The sequence below is a fragment of the Nipponia nippon genome, unplaced genomic scaffold, assembly GCF_047370975.1.
Source record: "Nipponia nippon isolate SJK-2023a ecotype South Korea unplaced genomic scaffold, ASM4737097v1 scaffold_1, whole genome shotgun sequence".
Lineage (NCBI taxonomy): Eukaryota > Metazoa > Chordata > Aves > Pelecaniformes > Threskiornithidae > Nipponia > Nipponia nippon.
Window position 1 is genome coordinate 162028465 of NW_028262290.1, and position 19231 is coordinate 162047695.

The following is a 19231-nucleotide window of genomic DNA, read 5'->3' on the forward strand; positions in this document are numbered from 1 at the left end:
CCAGCGTGTTTCTTTACAACGTGGGAGATATTTATCCTGTGGCTAAGCATAAAAGTTAAGAGATGGAAAAGGTCCTATTAGATCATCTCGTCCACCTCCCTGCTGGCGTGCAAGTTCTCTCCCTGGAGTATACTTATTAGTAGGCTGTTGGGCAGACAGGAGTAGTTTACTCAGGGTAGTATAGAAGAGTAGCGGCCAGCCTGTGCAGGTGAGGAGCTCTGCCTGCGCGTGACTCCACTTGCACGTGCACAAGTTGCTTGCGGCAACAGGATTTTGTAGTAAAAGGGCCAAAAGCTCTAGGCTCGACATTCTTTGCATGCTTGGAGCCTTCCCGTTGACTTGCTGGGACTCAGTTTGTGCAGGCGTCAGCTCGTCTTTTTTTAACATTCTAGGAATAAGCTAATTTTACTTTACATTTATGATGGAGTAGGTGGTTTGAAAACTAATAATAATAGGGGAAAAAAAAATTAGAAGCCTTTTGGTAAGGAGAGGTCAGCCAGCTAAACATCTGCAGAGCTGGCCTGGGCTCCGTTGGCCATGATCTATGGCAGTGGTGCATGAAGACTCCCGGAGGAGACGTCAGAAAGGTGCAGGTGGAAATGCTATTGCTATGACAAACAGATCAGTGCTGGAGTTTCAGGCCTGAGCTTGGGGACCATCAACACTGCTTCGTTTATTACTCCTCAGTAACCATAGCACGGCCTCGTGCATGCGTACTTTTTATTTCACGCTCCCTGATTTCATTTGCAGCTCAGAGCACTTAGCATCTCCCAGATGGAAATTGCTGGGTGTTGAGTATAAAGGGACAGATTCTGTCCTTAACTAATTCAGGGAAGGACTAGAGCATGTGCTGAACACACGTCGGGGACGGGAGCAGAAGTTTCATACCTAGGCATGTGCTGAACTGCTTCTCATGTTGACACTGTTGGCTTTTGCATTGAGGATCAATCCACTGGCTCCAAAGGCGTCTCCTGGTCAACACCAGCGTGAGATCAATATTTAGGATTAGAGACCAGGATCGTTCTGTGGTACGGGTGACCAACCAAGCCTGCTCTGCCACCAGCGAGATGTTTTTGCTGGTGGTGGCACTGTGTTGAGCCCCTGGGGCTGTGCTGTGGCCTGATGATCTGTTTCCTGACACTGTGGTGCATTTTGTTATGGAGGTGCTGGAGGTGTTACGGGACATCTCTTGGCTAAGCGATTGCTGTGTTGAATCAGGAGAAGCTGTCCCCTAGATCCGTGGAGGGCAGGAGCGGGCGTTTCACGGTACAGACCGTGTCCCTGGCACCCATGGTCTTTCTCTTGGCATGTTCTGTGGAAGTGACAGTATCGCAGATGACGTTTTCCAGGAAAACTTCCAACACTTGTAAATCAGCTCTGAGATGGGCTTCGCCTCCCTTCCCTCAACAAGACATCTTCTAGGGAGGAGGGCACAGTGCATGCAGGGAGCAAATCTGCCTTATTATTATTTAATTTAGAGAAAATTTGGTCTAAAGATGTAAAAAGCAATTGCAAATGCTGTGTGGACACCACCTCTCCTCATCAATTAGCGGCATTAAACGCTCAGCAGGGAGGATTAATTAGAAAACTGAAATCTTTCCATCGTGACAGCCTTCTGGTTTCCATTGAAATGCAGCCGAAGAACTGGAAAGGCTTCTGTATTTTGTTTTGATATGCAGGCATATATTTCTTTCCATCCTGGAAATTAATTCTGTCTGTCTGTAATGGGACCGTGGGAATCAATATTGAGTTGAACTGTTTTTCTCCAGAGCTTTCTTCTAAAAGTAGTTGACTGTTTCCCCACTGTGCCTAATAAGTGATCTGATTTTGGAGCAGCCGAGCAACTGCTGCTCTGATGGTTTTCCAGTTCAGAAGTGTTGTGCGGCTGCCTTGACAGTTGAGGGTTGGTCCACGGTCTGTTGAGGGTGGTGGGCTTCTCTCTTCTGAAGGTTTTCGGGTCAGACTTCCTCCGAGATGGCTGAGAAGGCCCACAGCCTTCTGCTGCCTACCACTTTCCATTGCACCGCACCAGGCTGGATGCCGTAGGAGAGGAAATTACTCATCGCTCTGCCTCCCTTGCAGACCACTCTTGGCATCGGTGAGCTGTCGTGCTCAGCCTTACGCTCTGCAATGCCCTAAGCTGGGTTAGAGGCAAGATCTGCCTTTTCCTCAGCTTCCTCATCTTTTCTTCCCCCCACCGGGCTGGGGGAATGAAGGAGAGCCAGCACAGCAGCCGTGACCTGCTGCCTTGCACCGGGGGAGCAGGTCACCGTTACCGGATGGCTGCGGGTGGCACAGGTTGGGCAACTTGAGGTTGCTTCTCCTTCTCTGGAAGAAGCTGCCTCTTGTGTGCTGCAGCAAGCGACAGACTATGTGTGGGCTCTGCAGAGCCGCAACCATAGAATCACAGAATGCTTTGGGATGGAAGGGACCTTTAAAGGCCATCCAGTCCATCCCTCCTGCAATGGGCAGGGACATCTACAACCAGACCAGGTTGCTCAGAGGCCCGTCCAGCCTGGCCTTGAATGTTCCAAGGATGGGGCATCTACCACCTCTCTGGGCAACCCGTTCCAGTGTTTCACCACCCTCATTGTAAAAAATTTTTTCCTTATATCTGGTCTGAATCTCCCCTCTTTTAGTTTAAAACCATTCCCCCTTGTTCATGTGAAAATTGGATGGTGAAGGGCTGGCAGGAGAGGCAGGGCAGACCCAGGAGGGCCTGAGCACTTTGAGCCTTGGGCAATCCATATGGCTCCCAGACCTGTAAGGTTGTGTGACCATATGGCCGTGTGCTGCCCAGTCTGGTTCCTGCACTGTTGATGGCTCATTATTTTTATCGTGTTTAGTCACACACGAAGGCAAGCGTACTTGAGTTCATGTGATACTACAAGTCAAGAGGACAAAGAGAACAAAACCTCTGTGAAAGCTGACCCACGTGTTTCTCTTTCATAACCCTGTCACCACCCCACCGACGGCACACACAAACCAGCAGCTTGTGGAGACAGCAGTGTCCTGGGGCTATGCCAAAACACGGTCCTTCTGCCCAAAACCACAAGATATCTTTTAATTTTCACTTGCCACCAAGTGCTCGCTGAGCTCGGCTTCCTCCCCCTGGTCTAATCTCGATCCAGAATTACATGGCAGAAGTGGCGTGGGCAAGAAAAGGACCTTGCAAATTCTGCAGTGGCTCTTGGGGGCTGATCCTCGGGTCTTGGTCTCCCCACATGCTGTGGAGCTCACGCTTCTTGTCCGTGAGGAAGGAGCAAAATAACCAGGTAGCTGCTGAGAGAGCAGAAAGCGGTCAATTAGTCCTCATCCCTCGGCTTCGCAGTCGATTGAAAAGTCGTGTTGTGATCAATCAAATCTAGATGGGCTGCGGGGGTAAGGCTGCAGCTCGTTAAGGAGGACGCTGTGCGCTGGGATGGCTGTGAGAGGGACTATCGATCGCAGCCGGTTGAGGGTAAATGGTGGTATACAAAGGCTGGTAGGACAACTCGTAGGAGATACAGGCATTATCCTGTGTGCTGTCAGCGGGATGTTGCAAGTGAGATAAAGTGAGTCACTAGAAGGTGGGATGAGCGTGGAAGATGGCACAGTGGCTTAAAAGCCCTGGTACTGCCATGAGGTCTTGCTGCCCACTTAGGGCATGGGATGGACCTCCCTCCTTCCCAGTCCAAAGCTTGGTCATTTAGTGTTAACCTCCCTGTTAGAGCATGTTGGACCAGTCATAAAGTTTGTAATGCTTTTGATACTCTTAGAGGTCAAAGCCCCAGAGACAGGGTTGGTTCCTGCCTACCGTTATCCTTGGAGAGAAATGTGTGTCCCAGTCCCCGGTGCAGGTGCCGGCTGTCAAGCCAGGTTCTCCATGGCACGACGCTGGCTTTGCAGCTCTTTGATGTAAAGCTTTGTTGACAGAGACTCTTCATTTCTGATGCTGGATAGCAGATCGGTGCCGCGCAGATGCTTTTCTCCCAATTGCTTTTGCCAGGAAAGGTTTTGCTCTGAGACAGATGCTTTTCAGAGAGCATATTTAATCTGAAGGTTTTAGCAATTCCTCCTTTTTGGTTTCTGCTCCTTCTTCTTCCTCTTTTTTCCCCAGGGACATAGAAGAAAGAGGCCTGAATCCTTACTTTTCCAGATATGCTTTCTTCGTTTAATTTCCCCCCCACAAAGCCTTCAGTCATTTGAGGAGAAACACAAAAAAAAAAAGGCCATGAAAACCTGCAGGAGGAAGAAATTATAACTCTCTTCTGCCGTTGGCTTTTATCTTATACGTAGAGATACACCTTCCCCTTTGCCGTGTTCCCTTAAGGGGGTACGCTCATTGAAATCAGAGGGTTTCTGTTGCTGTAACTTGCATCAGGGTTTTTTCCTGCTTTATAAGTGCACGGATAACTATCGGAAGACATGATTTTGCCCTGTAAAAAGGGAAATGATGCAGAACAGTGCTATCCCCTAGCAAGCGGGGATGTGTGTTTAAATAATCCTGGCTTGGCTGGCTTCTGGGGAGATGGACGTACTGGGTTGCAGGAGATGAGGATCCATTAGACATTGTCACTTCAGTGCCTGCTTTAAAAATTCACATTTAGGCACAGCGTATGGTAGGACTGAGGTGGGCTTTAGGGTGTAATCAGGGGGTCTGCAAATTGGTTGGGCTCTGCTGGTTGCTGGAGGAGGCAGTTCTTCTGTAGCAAGCGCCATTTCAGCAGAGACGCAGTTCTGCGCTGTGCAGACCTTGATGCAAATGCAAAACCAAACAGAGGGGACCATGTGTGTTCTCTGGAAATTTGCTTTGCTTGACTTGTCTGTTATAGATATATAAAAAAATACATTAACTCTGACCTGATAGGGCTGTGTTGTTTGGTTTTTGCTGATGGAAGAGTCCTTTCTAATCCTTTTGATTTGCTTCCTCATTTTATGGGTTTCCAGAAGTTTGAGTTCTGTATGCAAGATCAAAGCTATTTTATATGCCAGTATAAATTACTGATTATTCCACTGAATTTGGTAAAAGGATTATTACTGTAAAGCAAGAAAAGACACTAACTGTAAAGCAAGAAAAGACACTAACTGAAAAAAACCCCAACCTTATTGGAGCATGCTGTCTGCAACATTTCACTTACAAAGTCATTTGCAGGAAGAGGAAGGGTTGAGAGGGGAGAGGTTTTAAGGTCTCAATGGCTGTTTTAAAGGGCTGTCATGGAAGTTAACAGCAGGAATCATGCAGGTGTTAAAGCTCTTATTCTACGTACACGTGCTGGAATCAACAGGATGGCTCAGGAGATTTTTCTTTGGAAGCAGCTGTTGAATACAGCTGCATTGGCTGGGTCGCTGACTAAAGGTATCCTCCATCGTGCGCGCTGGCTCTTAAGCACAGATCTCTTCTCCCAGCAAAACATGTTGTGAAAAAGATTCTTAAGCAGTTTTGGGGTGCCGGGCCCAAAAATGGGGAGAAGAAACCTCAACAGATGCATGTTCATATAGAATTGCTTGTTGGGTTTCGTGCGCTGTAGTGCCCAGAGCACTGGCTTGCTCCTTAGGTGAGCTGTGGAGATGCATGTATATCACTCCTTGCTTAGCAGCCTGATCAGTGCACGCTCAGGAAAGGTTTTTTCCTCCTCCTGTTGGCTCATGCGTTTTGTCCGTTGAGCCTTCTTGGGAGATAGGCCTGCAAACCTGGCCCCGTAACACAAATGTTTGCAAAAAGTCTGTCCCAGTTGCATGCTCATAAACATAGATGCATAGTCTTAAATGGCTACTTTTGACTAACCCTGTGTGACACATCCTAACCTGAGCAGAAAAACTCTATGAGAGCTGGGTCTTATGTGCCTGAAGTGTCACCAAAATGTAGCTGTTCTTTTGTGTAGCCCCTAAATATGGATCCCATTTCCAGGGGAGCTCTATGTGCACCAGGTCAAATGTCCTACAGCATCTAGAACAAAACCATAAGGATGAGGTTGAGATGATTTGAGGAAACCTGTAATATTTCAACGCTCTTTCTTTGCATTTGAGTCCATCTTTGCCAAGCCTGCAGGCTGTTTGACGGAGCTATCAGCATGCATACGTTTGTATTCGCAGTGTTAAAACAATCTCACTTGCTTTGCTGTTGTTTTTAACACTACCCCAGCCCTGGCCTCTGAAGCTTTTTGAAAATAACATTTACAATAATATTTTTAACAGTTCTGTAGTATACAAAACTCCAGCGCCCTGGCAGGACTCCCGGAAACTTGCTGAAAGTTAATGTGGTCAACTCTTAAAAAGGAGAGATTTTTTCCGCTTGACTCTTGCTTGTTAAACTCTCTGAGCCCAACATGTTGTTCCCTGCTGCTTGAAAAAACAAGGAAAGTCCCAATTTTAGCAATGCTAGTTTGAGTAGCTTTCCAGCTGAGCCATATTTCAGGGGCAACTGTGGCTTATTATTATTTTTTTTTACGGCGGTGTGTCCCTACACTTCAAACCAAAGTGTTAAGTGGTGCTCAGGAGGAATAAGTAGGTGCTGCTTTCCCTGGAAGCCTGGGGATGATAAACTGCAGAGGGAAACATCACCTGCAGTAGTGGCAAGACATCCCGGCTTGGAGGCCGTGTTTTATGTTGGATGCTGAGCCTCTGTGGGGTAAGAACAGCCCTTTTGGGGGTAAGTGATGCTGTAAATCCCATTTCACGTCAATGGTAGGCTGCTGGTTACTCCAGCTCTCGATGCTGGACTGTGCTCTTCAAGCTTTCCTAACCTCCATCTTGCATCCTTCCTCCCAGTAAGTCTCTTCCAGTCACGTTTTTGTCTTCCCTCACATCCCGAGAAAAATCGCTCTTCTCCATCCTCTCCTCCCCGCTTTGCTTTCCACAACTTCGATGCACAGAGGCTGGAGTCATGTCTAGCTGGGCAGAAATGTTGCTGTTGTCTCCCTTGAACTCAGTCTTGCTTAATCCCTTCCCAGTCAGGAGTATGGGGTGAAAAGGGAAGAACTGGGATTGATTTTTAAAGTGAATTAACCACCTTGCATATCGTTCTCGCGTGGATACTCCTACTCTGCACTCATGTAGCCATAATGATGTTGAGCTGCTTTGGGTGCAGAATTGAGTTCAGCTCAGTCAAATCAAAGCTGCTTTTTATTCCAGATGAGAGCATCTATACTGGGCTTTCCTGCAGGTTAAGTAACCTCCAGCAGCTTCCTGAGCAGACGGGAGCAGCCAAAGTTTCTTGCGTGCAAGACACAAACCTGGGATATGAGTACGGCATCGCCCCAGCATCCCTGGGAGCTGACGCTTTGCTGAGCTCTTACTTTCGTTGCTTGGTAGGAGGCATTTGTGCACGGTGAGGTTACCAGGGCAGTAGTTTGTACATGACGATGGAGATTTACAGTAGATTTACAGCTGGATCCGCCAGCTGTGGGAGCGGTGGAGTGCGAAGCAGGAGCCCTCTTTCAGATGCTCGCTGGTTTGTGTTGTAAACTGCCGGCACTTGAAGGCTCTGATCAGGGAGCTTAGTGGCAGGAGAAGGGGGATGCTGCTTTGAAGTGTATCAGAATAGAAAAAGGATTTTTCCTTCCCTCCTCCCCCTTATTTTTTCCCTTTTTTCCCCCTGTTTTTTAAGGGAGATAATAAAAGGGCATAATTTGTACTAGAAACAGGAATTTGTCCTTCTGTAACAGGAAGCTGCTGGTATGTATTTTTGGGAAGCCACGGAAATCGCCCGTGTTTGCAGTCCAATTTGAAGGCTGGCTGTGTTCAGGATTGAAGAGATCTTGCTAAAATAGAAAACCTTTTTTCTCCCGTGTATCCGTGGAGATTTCCCGCACCGTGCACAGGGGCTGGTTTGCTCACGAGAGCTGGGCAGTGGGGTCTTGGGGGCTTGCTGTGGCGGAGGTGATGGAGAAAGCACAGGGCAGGGCTCTGCCGATGGAAAGGTCACCTGTTTTTCCAGGATTCATTTGCACGGTTCCTGTAGGTGCATGCTTTTGTAACTAGACAGGGATTGCAAAGGTCTGGAAGGTCTCCAAATAAAGCCATTAGAAAAGTCTGTTACACTGATGGGAGAGTTAGCCGGCGCTAGCCCAGGAGTTTAGGGTTAATCCAGGCTATCTGCAGGTGGCCCTTGGTGCAAACTCTGCACACAGCTTAATTGCTGGAAGCATCGCATCAATTTTGAAAGCAAAATCAGTGAAGATTTGGGCTGTTTCCTGCTCTTGTTGTAACCAGATGGAATTTTTACACTACTTTTTGGTGGTTTTCTGCTCTCTCTTGATCCACTTTTGCATAGACTGACCGGTTCCTTCTCAAGATGGGATTTTAAACCTTTCCAAGTCTGTTAGTTAGTTCCTTGCCTCTTCTTTTGCCTTGAAAACAGACAGTCCTGGGCGGCCGTGGGCTCTTCGGCTAAATGGTGCTGTCCTTGAGAGGAAGCTGCAGCAGCAAAAGGAACAACGCACTTCGGGGCACATGTACGTCTCCGCCTCTGCTGCTTTCTTATCGCTTTCCTTTCCTGCTCGTCTCTCTCAAAATAGGCTGGATAAATATCCTCCTGCTTGCCAGCACCAAGGCGCCAGAGTTGCAGAAAATCATTTTAATCCAGCCTATTCCCGTTCCTGGTTCACTTCAGATGTTTTTAATTGTGTTTAAATTGATTTGACCGAGCTGGGAGATTTTCAAAGTGCCTTTTTCTACTGCTTCTGCCCAGTCTGCGATGCGTAACACTGCAGAATTCATGTCCGTGTCCTGGCACACTCAGCTCTCGTTGGCTGTGGGGCAATGTTGCCCTGCAAGTCAGATGAAGTCCTTGAGATGTCTGTCCATTTACTCACGCTATCACGCAGGTTTATGGCCAAGAAATCTGTGGGCTTATCAGTCAGCTAAAGCGGACTGGTCTTTGCTCATCACTTTTATCCCATTGCTGCTTAAAAGGTGCCCATCTTGAGGTGCGTTATACCTTTGTTCCGTCTAAAATGAGGTTTTCCACTAGTGAGCAGGACTGACTCCACCAGGCTCGGGTTTACACTCTAAGTTTCTTGGTGAGCGAAAAAACCCACCCCTTTGCTGGGCACAGAGCTTTGGCTAAATGCAGCGTGCCAGGTAGCTGAACCCCCTCCTGCATCAGTTTTGGGCAAATTAGCGGATAGCCATGAGGAGCTCTTGGCAACAGGGGCTCTGGAAGGGCTGTAGGGGCACGGCCTGCCAAGAGGGATGTATGGGGCATACGTTCCTGCCGAGAACTGCCCAGACTCAGGGTTTTTTTTTTCCCATGCGGTCAGAGGAAGGCTGGTCCAGCCTTGAGGAACCTTGGCTGGAATTTGGAAGGCCTAAATTTAGGTTTCTGCTTCAATACAGGCTGCCTCTGGGACTGACTTTCCATGTCCTGCTGTCTGTCTGTTCCCCAAGTGAGTGTTATTTCATAGGGATGCTGCAGAATGTAATGCGTTAAAGATGGTATTGCTTTAAGGTTACATTTAATAGTGAAAAAATACATTAAAGGTGTAATGTATTAAAGATGGTCTGCCCTTAACAAAAGGAGACCTGTGGCACAAGTATAAGGTGGTTACTCCAAGATTTTAAAAACAAAAAGGTACCAGGTTTGTAGTGTGTTACCTTTGGGGTGTGGAGAGGAGAGCAGACTTCTGGTCTCAATTCCGAACTAAACGGTTCTCCTCTTTCCTCCAGCCCAGGTGATGGTGGGGAAATGCTTTGTGAAGGGTGGTCCTGTTCGGTCTCTGTCACTGCTGACATGTCAAAATTCATCTGTAAACTCTGTGTATGTTTGTTATTACAGGGTGGATGCTTGAGAGTGGAGGATAAGGTACAAGTGTCTGGGACCGGTGGAATGGAGGCCTGATGTAGATGGAAAGATGGGTAAGAACTGGATTCCCCTGAAGCAATTAATTTTCTGCAGCCTGCTAATTTTGGTTGGGGCTACCAAGCATGACAACAGAGTGGGAGACATTGCCAAGATGGTCTGGCTGAATATTACATTGCTTTCTCATTTTTTTTTTCCCTCCAGTGGTGTCAAAATTGGACAAATTCTCTTCTTACCATCAGTGTGATCTGGTGGGCCATGTTCTAGATGGAGCCTCTTCCCAAATCTGCCTTGTATTTCTAGGCAGAGCATCTTCATTCCCTCTATCTCTTCTCCCAAGGAAGCTTCTGTTTCAAACAGAGCCTGAGTATACTGCTTTTCTAATCGGTGACCTGGATTACGTGCACCTTCTCCCTCTTCCGCTGAACAGTTGTGTATCAGATGCTCTGTGGTGCTGAGGGAGACTTATTTTTTTAAAGTGGAAATTATTTGTAGCTCTGGAGGTACATAAGGATCTTGATCTTATCTCTGCTGCTAAAGAAAACTTGTTATGTCAGAAATCGGGACCGCTTGGAAGTGCTGGACTCTCTCAGTTTTAGCACGTGAATAATCAGATCAGCGGTGTTGTCTCACGTGAGCAGATGAGTGTGAGAGCCCCGGCCTCCTTCAGCTTCTCACGCCATTGGCCATCAAACTTACCACATTACTCTTCCAGATCATACCTTACTTGCAGGAAAATGTCCATGCCCTGCTTCTGTGCTTGTAACCTGTCACAGAGGTGGGACACAGCTGGAGGGACTGCCTGGTGTCTTCTCATCCCTGCTAAAGGGCTTCACAGAAGACGCATGTCTCACTGACAGCAGCACTGATGGGTTTGGCATTCAGCCAGCATTTCATGCATTTATGAGCATGGTAAAGTATGAGAAAGCTCTTTGCAGAATGAACATGGACCACAAAAATAATTCCAAAGTGGTCTACAAGCCATTTTGCCAGCCAGCAGCAGTCCCAGCAACTGTAGGGGTTTCTGCTCCTTTTCTTTAATTTTGCTGAAAAGAGAAAGCTCAGCAGATTGAAGAACAAGGCCAGGTCCTACCTCACATGGGTGTCAGTGCTCGATTAACACGTGGAGCTAATTGAGCTTGGGTTGTCCTGTTGCCATCACCAAAAGAGGCAGGTTACAGAGGAGCCTAAATTCATCTCCTGACATGGCTTCCTGACCTGGTGACCCAAGAAAGGGAAAGAGATCTTGGAGGGTTCCTGGTTGAAGCTGAGAACTTCACTTTTACATTTGCAGCATTTACACAAGTTCACCCAAAACTTTTCAGGGCTGGTTGAAATGGTGCTTAAAAAAAAAGAAAAGGATGTGGGGGGGAATACCAGTAAATTTAGGGATTGTCCTTCCAAACTTGGTAGAAAAGTGATTCAGAGTTTGACAGTGGTTTGAATTTAAAAAATGAAAAATGTGAAGCCACTGCCACACCTTAACCGTTTGTTAAGGAGAAAAAATGTGGAGAAAGGAGAAAAAACATGGAGAAAGGAAAAAAAGCAGTGTTTACCTCATCCCGGCTTTACCTCTCTGCTTTTTTCTCTTTCTCTGTTACCTAGAAGAGAGATTTTGTGGGGAGAGGACTAATTTAAAGCCAAGTAAAAAAAAAAAAAAAAAAGGAAGGGAGTAGAAAGTCCAGACTTACTTCTTCAATATAAAGAATGACAAATTACAGTTTAAAATCCCTGGTGAAAAACCCCACAATTTTTTAGAGACATTTTCACTCTGAAGGTGAAAGCCACTCCCTTGTCAATGCAATATTTTTTTTTTTTTTTGAGAAGGAAAGTTCAGACTTGCTCTGAGCACCACTAGGGAATGAGTTGCTGACTCCAGTCCGGTTCTCAGCAGATAGTGTGATGACTTCTTTTACAGAGAGCACGGTTGATACAAACTGCTCAAGGTGCCTTCAAACTGTCCGCTGTAAACACAATATGGATGCACTGGAGAGGCAGTAACTGTGGGAATACTGTGCACCCTATTGCAAGGCACTGTGACTGTTTTCTGGGAAGGCGAGCGGAATGGGTAGGAGTCTTGTGCAGATTTGCAGTTCTGCTTACACCTGTGTGTGTGGGGAAGGTGCTGTGCATGTCCCCTTCCCAGGTGTCATTGCTTGGAGTGTTGCTGTAGCTCCTCTTAGCATAGCCTCAGTGCCTGTGTAAGGACCAGTTTAGACCTGCCAGGCTGCTTTCAGAAAGGATCATGGTGCGGTCCTGAGTCTGGTCTCTGGCTTGACTGTTGGGGCGAGACGGATGAAGTGATGCCTATCTTGATCAGTGTTACTGAGTGGTGTTTGTTAGTTAAAGGATCGTTGCAACAGCTTTGCTGACGCACAGAAAATCAGGCTAAATTTTGAGGTTTTATTAGTTTCACTTCCCCCCTTCCTTTTAGATGCGTGTTTTTTCCTCTACGCATTGGGATGGGGCAGTGTTTTCAAGGGAAGAGCCGGGAATTTGCAATCATGTCATTGATTCCGTTCTGGTAGACCACAGAGGAGATGCGTTGGATGAGGTGATCTTTGAAGGTCCGGTCCAGGTCTACCTTTCTTCCTAGGAATGTATTTATAGTCTGCTCAGTGTCTCAGAGTTCAGCATAGGACTGTTCACTCCTGGACACATTGTAGGGAAGCTGCATGACCTTGTGTGGGGACCACAAGATGGGAAGTGGGGACTTCTGGCGTCTCCGTGGGCTGCACCTCTGACATAGCAGTTTGGTTGTGTCATGCGGAGCAGTGGTGCTTGGACTAGCCCTCTGCAGCCATGGCATCCCGCCGCTGCAGGTAGGTTCTTCTGCTGTGGCAAGTCCATGACAGTATCTCTATATGTGTCAGCTTGGGGCCAGCCTAAGCAGAGGTCCTTGGCGCTGCGTGGTCTTATGATGTGTAGACGCAGCCACAACCATGTCGATTGACACATATTCTCTTAGTGCTGTCTCTGAATGACCTGGGCATCTCTCTGCAGGATAGATGAGAGGGCTTAATTTCAGCCAGAAGAGCAACTGGGTACAGCATAGGATCTCAGGACGGAATTGTTCTGGTTTTGCTTCACACTTTGGTCCTCAATAAGTCACTTGGGCTCCCATTTAGTGTTGTCCTGGGACAGTTTACTCCAGATGTGTTAACGGTTGTTTTTTGTACTGAAGCATTTGATTTTTTTCTTTGTGTGGAAAAGAAAGGCGGTGAGAACAGTGGGATGGTTGGCATGTGGAAATGGCGTTGGAAAGACTTCGTGATTTCTGGAGGGAGAGATGTGGTCGTGTTGTAGGTGTTCAGTCACTGCTTCAGAAGCTGACCACATGTTTCCTAAGTGGGTCAGGTCTTGGGTACGGAGGTGAAGTGGGGTAAGATGACTGAGCATGGTTCTGAGAGAGACATCTTCAGGAAGGCTGGTCCCCAACACGCCTCGCCAGACACTGATCATCCAAAATGGTGCCGGAGCCTGAAGTGGTTGTCTGCTGTCAGTTTGGTACTGTAATTCCTGCTGGTTGGAAGAATAATGAATTCATTTTTAACATGGTTGTTGGGTTGCCATTCTTCTCAGGCCTCAGAGAGTCCAAGTGACGTGTGCCTCTCACGCTGGTTTTCTCAGCCTTGGTAATGGGAGAAAAATTGGGGTGGAGAACCATGTGCCCTAAAGCAGAATGTCCCACCTCTCGCTCCTGGCACAGAGCAATTGCTCCAGCTCGCAGTCCATTTCCAACTGCCATCTATCCACAAGTGTCAAAGACATCTTTATAATTTAATCAAAATGTAGCTGTGCACTAGTGAGTGCTTATGACACTTCTAAAGATGTCCATGTCTCCAATACAACACAGTGGAAGGACCACGGTCAATGGTGGTTAAAAATTGCTGTGTTTAAATATGACACCGCAGTAAAAGTAATATTAAAAAACTGCAGAAGTTGGTATAAAAAGCACCAGCATGTTTATTGCCTAACGTTTTTCTTTGTGTTTAAAAATGAGCTAAGTATTCTTAATTCTGGTTATGAAATGCTGTGTGTGTGCACGTGTGTTTCTGATGATAAAAAGTCCAGGAACACGTATATATTCTGTTCAGCGTATGTATGCGTAACTCACAGGTTTAGGTCTTTAGTACTTTTCTGGAGCAAATGTGACTTTTGCTTCAGCAGAAAGGTAATCTGAGGTATGGGAGATGGGAGAATGATGCTTATTTACAGTATTGCCTTGACAGAGTGGGTGTGTTTGGAGAAGACGACGCGCAGGCTGGGCTGGCAGAAGGCACAGCAGCTGGCTGAAGGAGGAGGGGGCCTGTTTGCACAGCCATGGTCTGGCCGCTTAACCCAATTTAGTGGTTTTTGGGGGCTGTTGAGACAGAAAGAACGGCCCCAGTTGGATAGGGAGAACAGACCGACTCTCCCTATCCCCATGCATGCAGGCATTGATGTCTCAGCTCTCCCATGCCTTGTTTTCCTCCTTTCTCAATCTAAGGCAATGGTTTTGCTCTTCACTTGCTCTTTGCTCTTCACTTGCTCTTTGCTCTTCACTTGCTCTTTGCTCTTCACTTGCTCTTTGTATGCTGAGAGCTATTAAAAAAGAAAAAAATCAGGTTGAATTGCAGCAGTTTATCTTATAATAAAGCACATCAGGCTTTCTAGCTCAGGTTTTGTTATTTTCGAGAGGTGTCCGAGTTGAGGTGTCCATGTCTCCTTCTCCCTTTCCTGGCACTGTGCCCATTGCACCCAGGGCTCCTGTTTAGGGTCCCGCCAGGAGCTTTGGGCACCTGGGGAATGCGGGACCGGACCTGCATCGCTGTATTTGGGTCGTTGCAGCCGTTACTGCAGCAACAGATGAGGAGTTGACGGGCTCTGGGCTGTGGCTTTGAGCATTGAATGTAGCTGGGCTGGGAGGGAGAAAGAGGTCTTTATGAGCCTGCAAATAACCTTCAAAGGTATCGGAGGCAGTCAGGGGAAATAACTTGCCAGCTATGTTTCTCGCTGGGTAAACATTTTTCTCCTTTCAAGTGTGCTCAAGAGAGGTACGGATTGTGGGGAGAAGTGATATCTTTTATTAGAGGGAACTGATAGAGGTGGAAAAAAACAGGCTGCCTTTTAGGCACATAAGCCCTTCTTCAGAAGGAGTAAATTTTAATCATAGCAGGAAAACAAGCTGGAAAAATAGCCCCAAGTTTAATTTAATTATGTTAATCCATTAAAATAAAAGGTAGCTAGTGTCTGTGGAGCAAAGGGCAGGGTTAGCAAAAAAGCTGTGGAAGTTGTGGAATGAGAGAGAGAAACCAGTACCTGGCGCCTTTGAAGTGGCGAGGAGTTTTGCAGGCAGATGCTGTGGGACAAAATGCATCGTGCCATAAAACCAAACAGCCCCTGTAGTTAATTTTTTTTTAATGCTCAGCGGAGCTATGGGCATACAAAATTTTCCTAAATGTGGCTATTTTTGCTTTTTAAGAGTCTAGCCCCTGCTTGCAGCTCTCCTGGACTAACTAATCTGCAAAAGTAAATGAGAAACCATGGGTTTGTACAAGAGGCAGAGATTGAGCATGGCTTTTCTAGGAAAGCCCTGACTCTCACTGCCATATCCCTGTCTCTGCTTCCCGTCTTCCCCAGGGCCGCCAGTGGGAGCCACCCAGTGCAGGAGCCACTTCAGGGCTGGGAAGCCTTTGGCAGCTGGAGTGGTCGAGGCTGGGTTAAGTTTCTCTTTGGTGCTCCGTAGGGTAAATGCTTGCTCTTTGGCTAACAGAGACTTGCTTATTTAATCTTTGCCATGCTTTAGATCTCTTCATGAGCTTCGGTAGCAGGGGACTGAGCTCTCGTCGTTCCCTGCACGCCTCAAATGGGTTTGCGAACACAGTCTGCGTTATGGTTCCTGCTTCACAGCCAAGTTTAGAGGTGCCTAGAGGCAAGGCGGCGTACCCAGTTACACCTGTGGTAGCCAACAGAATGTGTCGTGGGCCGTGCTGTGGCACTGCGTGCGTGGGTATGGCCAAATTCCTCCCCCAAAATGGGGTGGCCTCATCTGCTTCCATTACAGGGAGCAGCCCAAGGGGTAGGGGAGCTGTCTGGGGCCCGCGAGGTGGCACGGACGAAGCAGGCGGCAAGCTGGCAATTAGCTATGGAAGGTCAGAGGGCAGGGCTTGGGTGCTGGTCTTGCTTAGTTGTCTAAATATAAAAATAGTCTAAGGAGCGTAGAGCCCATCAGAACACCTCCTGTGGGTCCCAGCCCTGCGTGGTGTGCTCGGTGCTGGGGACTGCTTCTGGGCTAGGTGCCATGCTGCTACCCTTTTGGGAGCAAAATCGTGCCTGCTGGGGGCTGGAGAAGAGTTTGAGGGGTGACTTCTTAGAGGGATGGTGGGTATGACTAGCACACCAGGGTCCTGTCCTGTCCCCCATGGCATGGGGACGCGGCTGGGCCTGTGCACCCCGCTGCAGCCCGGGTGCCATCATGGCTGGGCCTGGGCTGAGCCCCGCCGCCCTGTGATGACAGGGTGCGGGGTCAGTCAGCGAGTGCTGGAGAAGCACTGAAACCCTTTATATCACTAGAAAACAGTGTGTCTTTTATTACTGAACCATCACATCTCCTGCTCCAGGATCCAAGTTGCTGGCTGGATACGATGGGCAGCACCTGTTTTCCTCAACTCTGCCCTCTTCAGCAAATCTCCCCCCCGCCACCAAATGCCACCCGATTTTAACCCTGGTGTTTGCCCCGTTAGCCGAGGAGGGTTGAAGGGTGTGGGGTGCCATGGCTGGACCCCGTGGTTGTTACAGGACCCAGTGGCACTGCGCTGCTGGAGGAGGAGGGCTGTGAGAAGGAGGGAGGAGGCCAGGTTTTGTGCCTGAGCCTTTATCTGAAAGCCACAGGATAAACCCCTCAAGGGCAAAGATTTTTGCCCATCTCCAAGCTTTCCAGCTCGGATGCCCACCACGATGCAGCCTCCGAGCAGCTCTCCTCATCCTGTAACGCCAGAGAGTTTGCATGCCCTCATCCCCGAGTTGCTTCACCCTAACCAAATCTGGCTGTCGGGATGTTGCACAGGCTGTATCTGGGGGGGAAAATGGCTTCGTAGCCGGGCTTGGCCGCCCTCCGCGTGTGCGGGGATGTATGGGGGACGTGTGGTGACGAGCGTGCACAGGGATGGGGCCCAGAGGAGGACGGTGAGTTGCAGAGCACGGGAAAGCTCTGCCGGCGCCTCTGATCCCATGGAATTTTACTGCGCACGGCGCTGTCAGAGGGATGGCTATTTTGGGAGCAGAGGGTTGTAATGAACCGCAGACGTAACCCTACTTTCCCTCCCTGCTGAGCTAAACCAAACACCTTTTGGATCCTGAGTCCTTTTCCATCGCAAAAGTCCCTGGTAAATCTCTGGGATGAGGGCATGTCGGTATTATGCCACAGCCCTTCACGTTCATCAAGAGAAGTTTCTGGTATGGTTTGTGGATTAGCCACTGAAACTTCTACATAAGTGGTAACACTTGCCATTCTGGGGCCTCGAAAGGTTTTGGTTTTGGTGTTTGCAAGGTACCGATCACTCAGTGTTTTAAGGGCATCACTCTCGCCTTACCTAAACTGAGGTGAATTCCCAGTAGTGTTCCCTTAGCTTTTTGTTTTCCCTGGGGAAATTCAGAGGGCAGTCGAAGTTCTTCGTTATCACACATACTGTATCTCAATACGTTATGACATAGCATATATATTTGCTAGTTTATTCTCTTTTGTTGTTTTCTCAATGCTCTTACAGACATGTTAAGAGCCCAGTCACTTAATGTTACATTAGAGGTGTTTGTTTATTTGTGTACATGATTATTTTGGGGACTGGTTGGGTCCTGTCCTTGTGCTGATAAGAATTAGTTATATGTACGATATACAGTTTTACTAATTATCATTTAAAAAATAATTGGTTTAGCTTTTTTAAACAGATTTTTGCCTTCCCCTCAAGCCCAATCCTGAGCACTAACTTCTATCCCCTTTTGCAAGGGGATGTAAAGGGAAGGGTTGTTTTTGATCTACAGAGGTTCTCTGATCCATTGACTGTGTAATTTTACCAATAGTTATATGGGTCACCTGAGGGACAGCATGGCGTAGAGGGGGAACAGGAGGCAGGAACTCTCAAAATGAGCTTTACCCCTGAGAAAAGGGTCTGTGAGATAGTATAACTGTGCCCTAAAACCACAGATGGTTTTTATTGGGCATTTGGTGCGATGGACGTCTGGAGCTGTCAAAAGCCTCTGATGGGTTTGGCTTTGTTTCTTTTCACAAAGCCGTTACTGGTTGTGCTATAAAAGCAAAATTCAGAATCCAAAATGACATCATTTGTGGAGAGCAAACGTTTACCATCGATTTGTCAGGTAAAGTATTAATAATCTTCTATACCTATTAGATGGCGCACCCTTTAGCATCGTAACTCCTTGATGAGGAGAAACGTGCTTTCAAGAAACCCCAGCACCTCACAGCATTAGTTATCTATGTGAATTTGTGCGTCCCAAGCTTAAGACGTCAGTGAGCAAACTCCTGCCAAGAAATCCTGCATATCAGAAGGGTCTTTCCTCACTTCCTCATGTATAATTGCTCGGTGTGACCTGCTGAGCTGCGCCCTGGCCTCGCCGCGTACACAGGGGTGACCTTGCCATCCCTTGGGTGGGGTTGCAGGAGGGTGAACGACAGCAGGATCCAGCTGCTGGCGAGCCTTTGCTGATTTGCAAAAAGGAACGGGCTCCGCTGGTGCGTCTGCTGCGGTGCACAGTAATCTGGACTGGGGGAGGGTAATTGGATAATTCTTCTCTTTATCAGATACTGAACGCTGCTCCAGACAGTGGCAAAATGATTTGTGCATGTGGGTTTAATTTCCATGGAGGTTTATCTGCATCTCCGTCACTAGATGGATGCGCGCAGCAATCTGTTTGGCCGCGGGTCATTCACAGCCGGCCCTTCTAAGGGGGGTGAGTTACAAAGCAGTGTTTGTAGCTGCCTGTGAGAGTGTCTGGGTCCCTTCCTATGGGGCTTTTGTTATGGTCCAAGTCAGGCTCTTGAGCTTGAACTTCTAGCTCTCCTTCCTAGTATTGACTGGGACAGTCGCTGTGATAGTGTTTACTTACTAATTGATCCCTTCTGCTATTTAGAATCATGGAATCATTTAGGTTGGAAAAGACCCTTAAGATCGTTGAGTCCATGCTGTCTTCGTACCTCTGCCCCTGGTATTTTGTGCATGGCCTGAATCCTGGTGGCAGGACATGTCTGTTGACGGTGTTTGCAGGTACTGAAGAAACCGAAAACTCCTGGGTTTCTCTTCATCTCCAGGCTTTTTTCCCCTCTAGCTTTTGGAGAAAAGGCAGCGTTTGTCTTCACAAGCAAGTTCTTTGACACCTGCTTTCGCGCAGGTTAGTGCTGTCTAGTTCCCTGGACCAGGAAAGCAAACCCAGGACTGGTATGGCATTGACCTTGTA

At 47.7% G+C, this 19231-nt stretch overlaps 1 protein-coding gene across 7 annotated transcripts in view; it reads left to right on the forward strand.

Annotated features, from left to right (window-relative positions):
• LOC104021753 (mitogen-activated protein kinase kinase kinase 3) overlaps window positions 1–19231 on the forward strand; it is an 83623-nt gene that overhangs the window by 12603 nt on the left and 51789 nt on the right. For 2 of the 7 annotated variants that reach the window (XM_087731024.1, XM_087731041.1), the window contains exon 2: window positions 9758–9837. The exons of 1 other annotated variant lie outside the window; for it this stretch is intronic. In XM_087731024.1, the coding sequence (XP_087587150.1) occupies window positions 9834–9837 (4 nt within the window). In that variant the 5' untranslated portion in view covers window positions 9758–9833. Of the gene's footprint in view, window positions 1–8341; window positions 8436–9757; window positions 9838–18578; window positions 18728–19231 lie in introns of those variants that run through there. 4 more of the 7 variants (XM_087731014.1, XM_087731033.1, XM_087731003.1 and 1 more) reach the window with 4 other exon arrangements.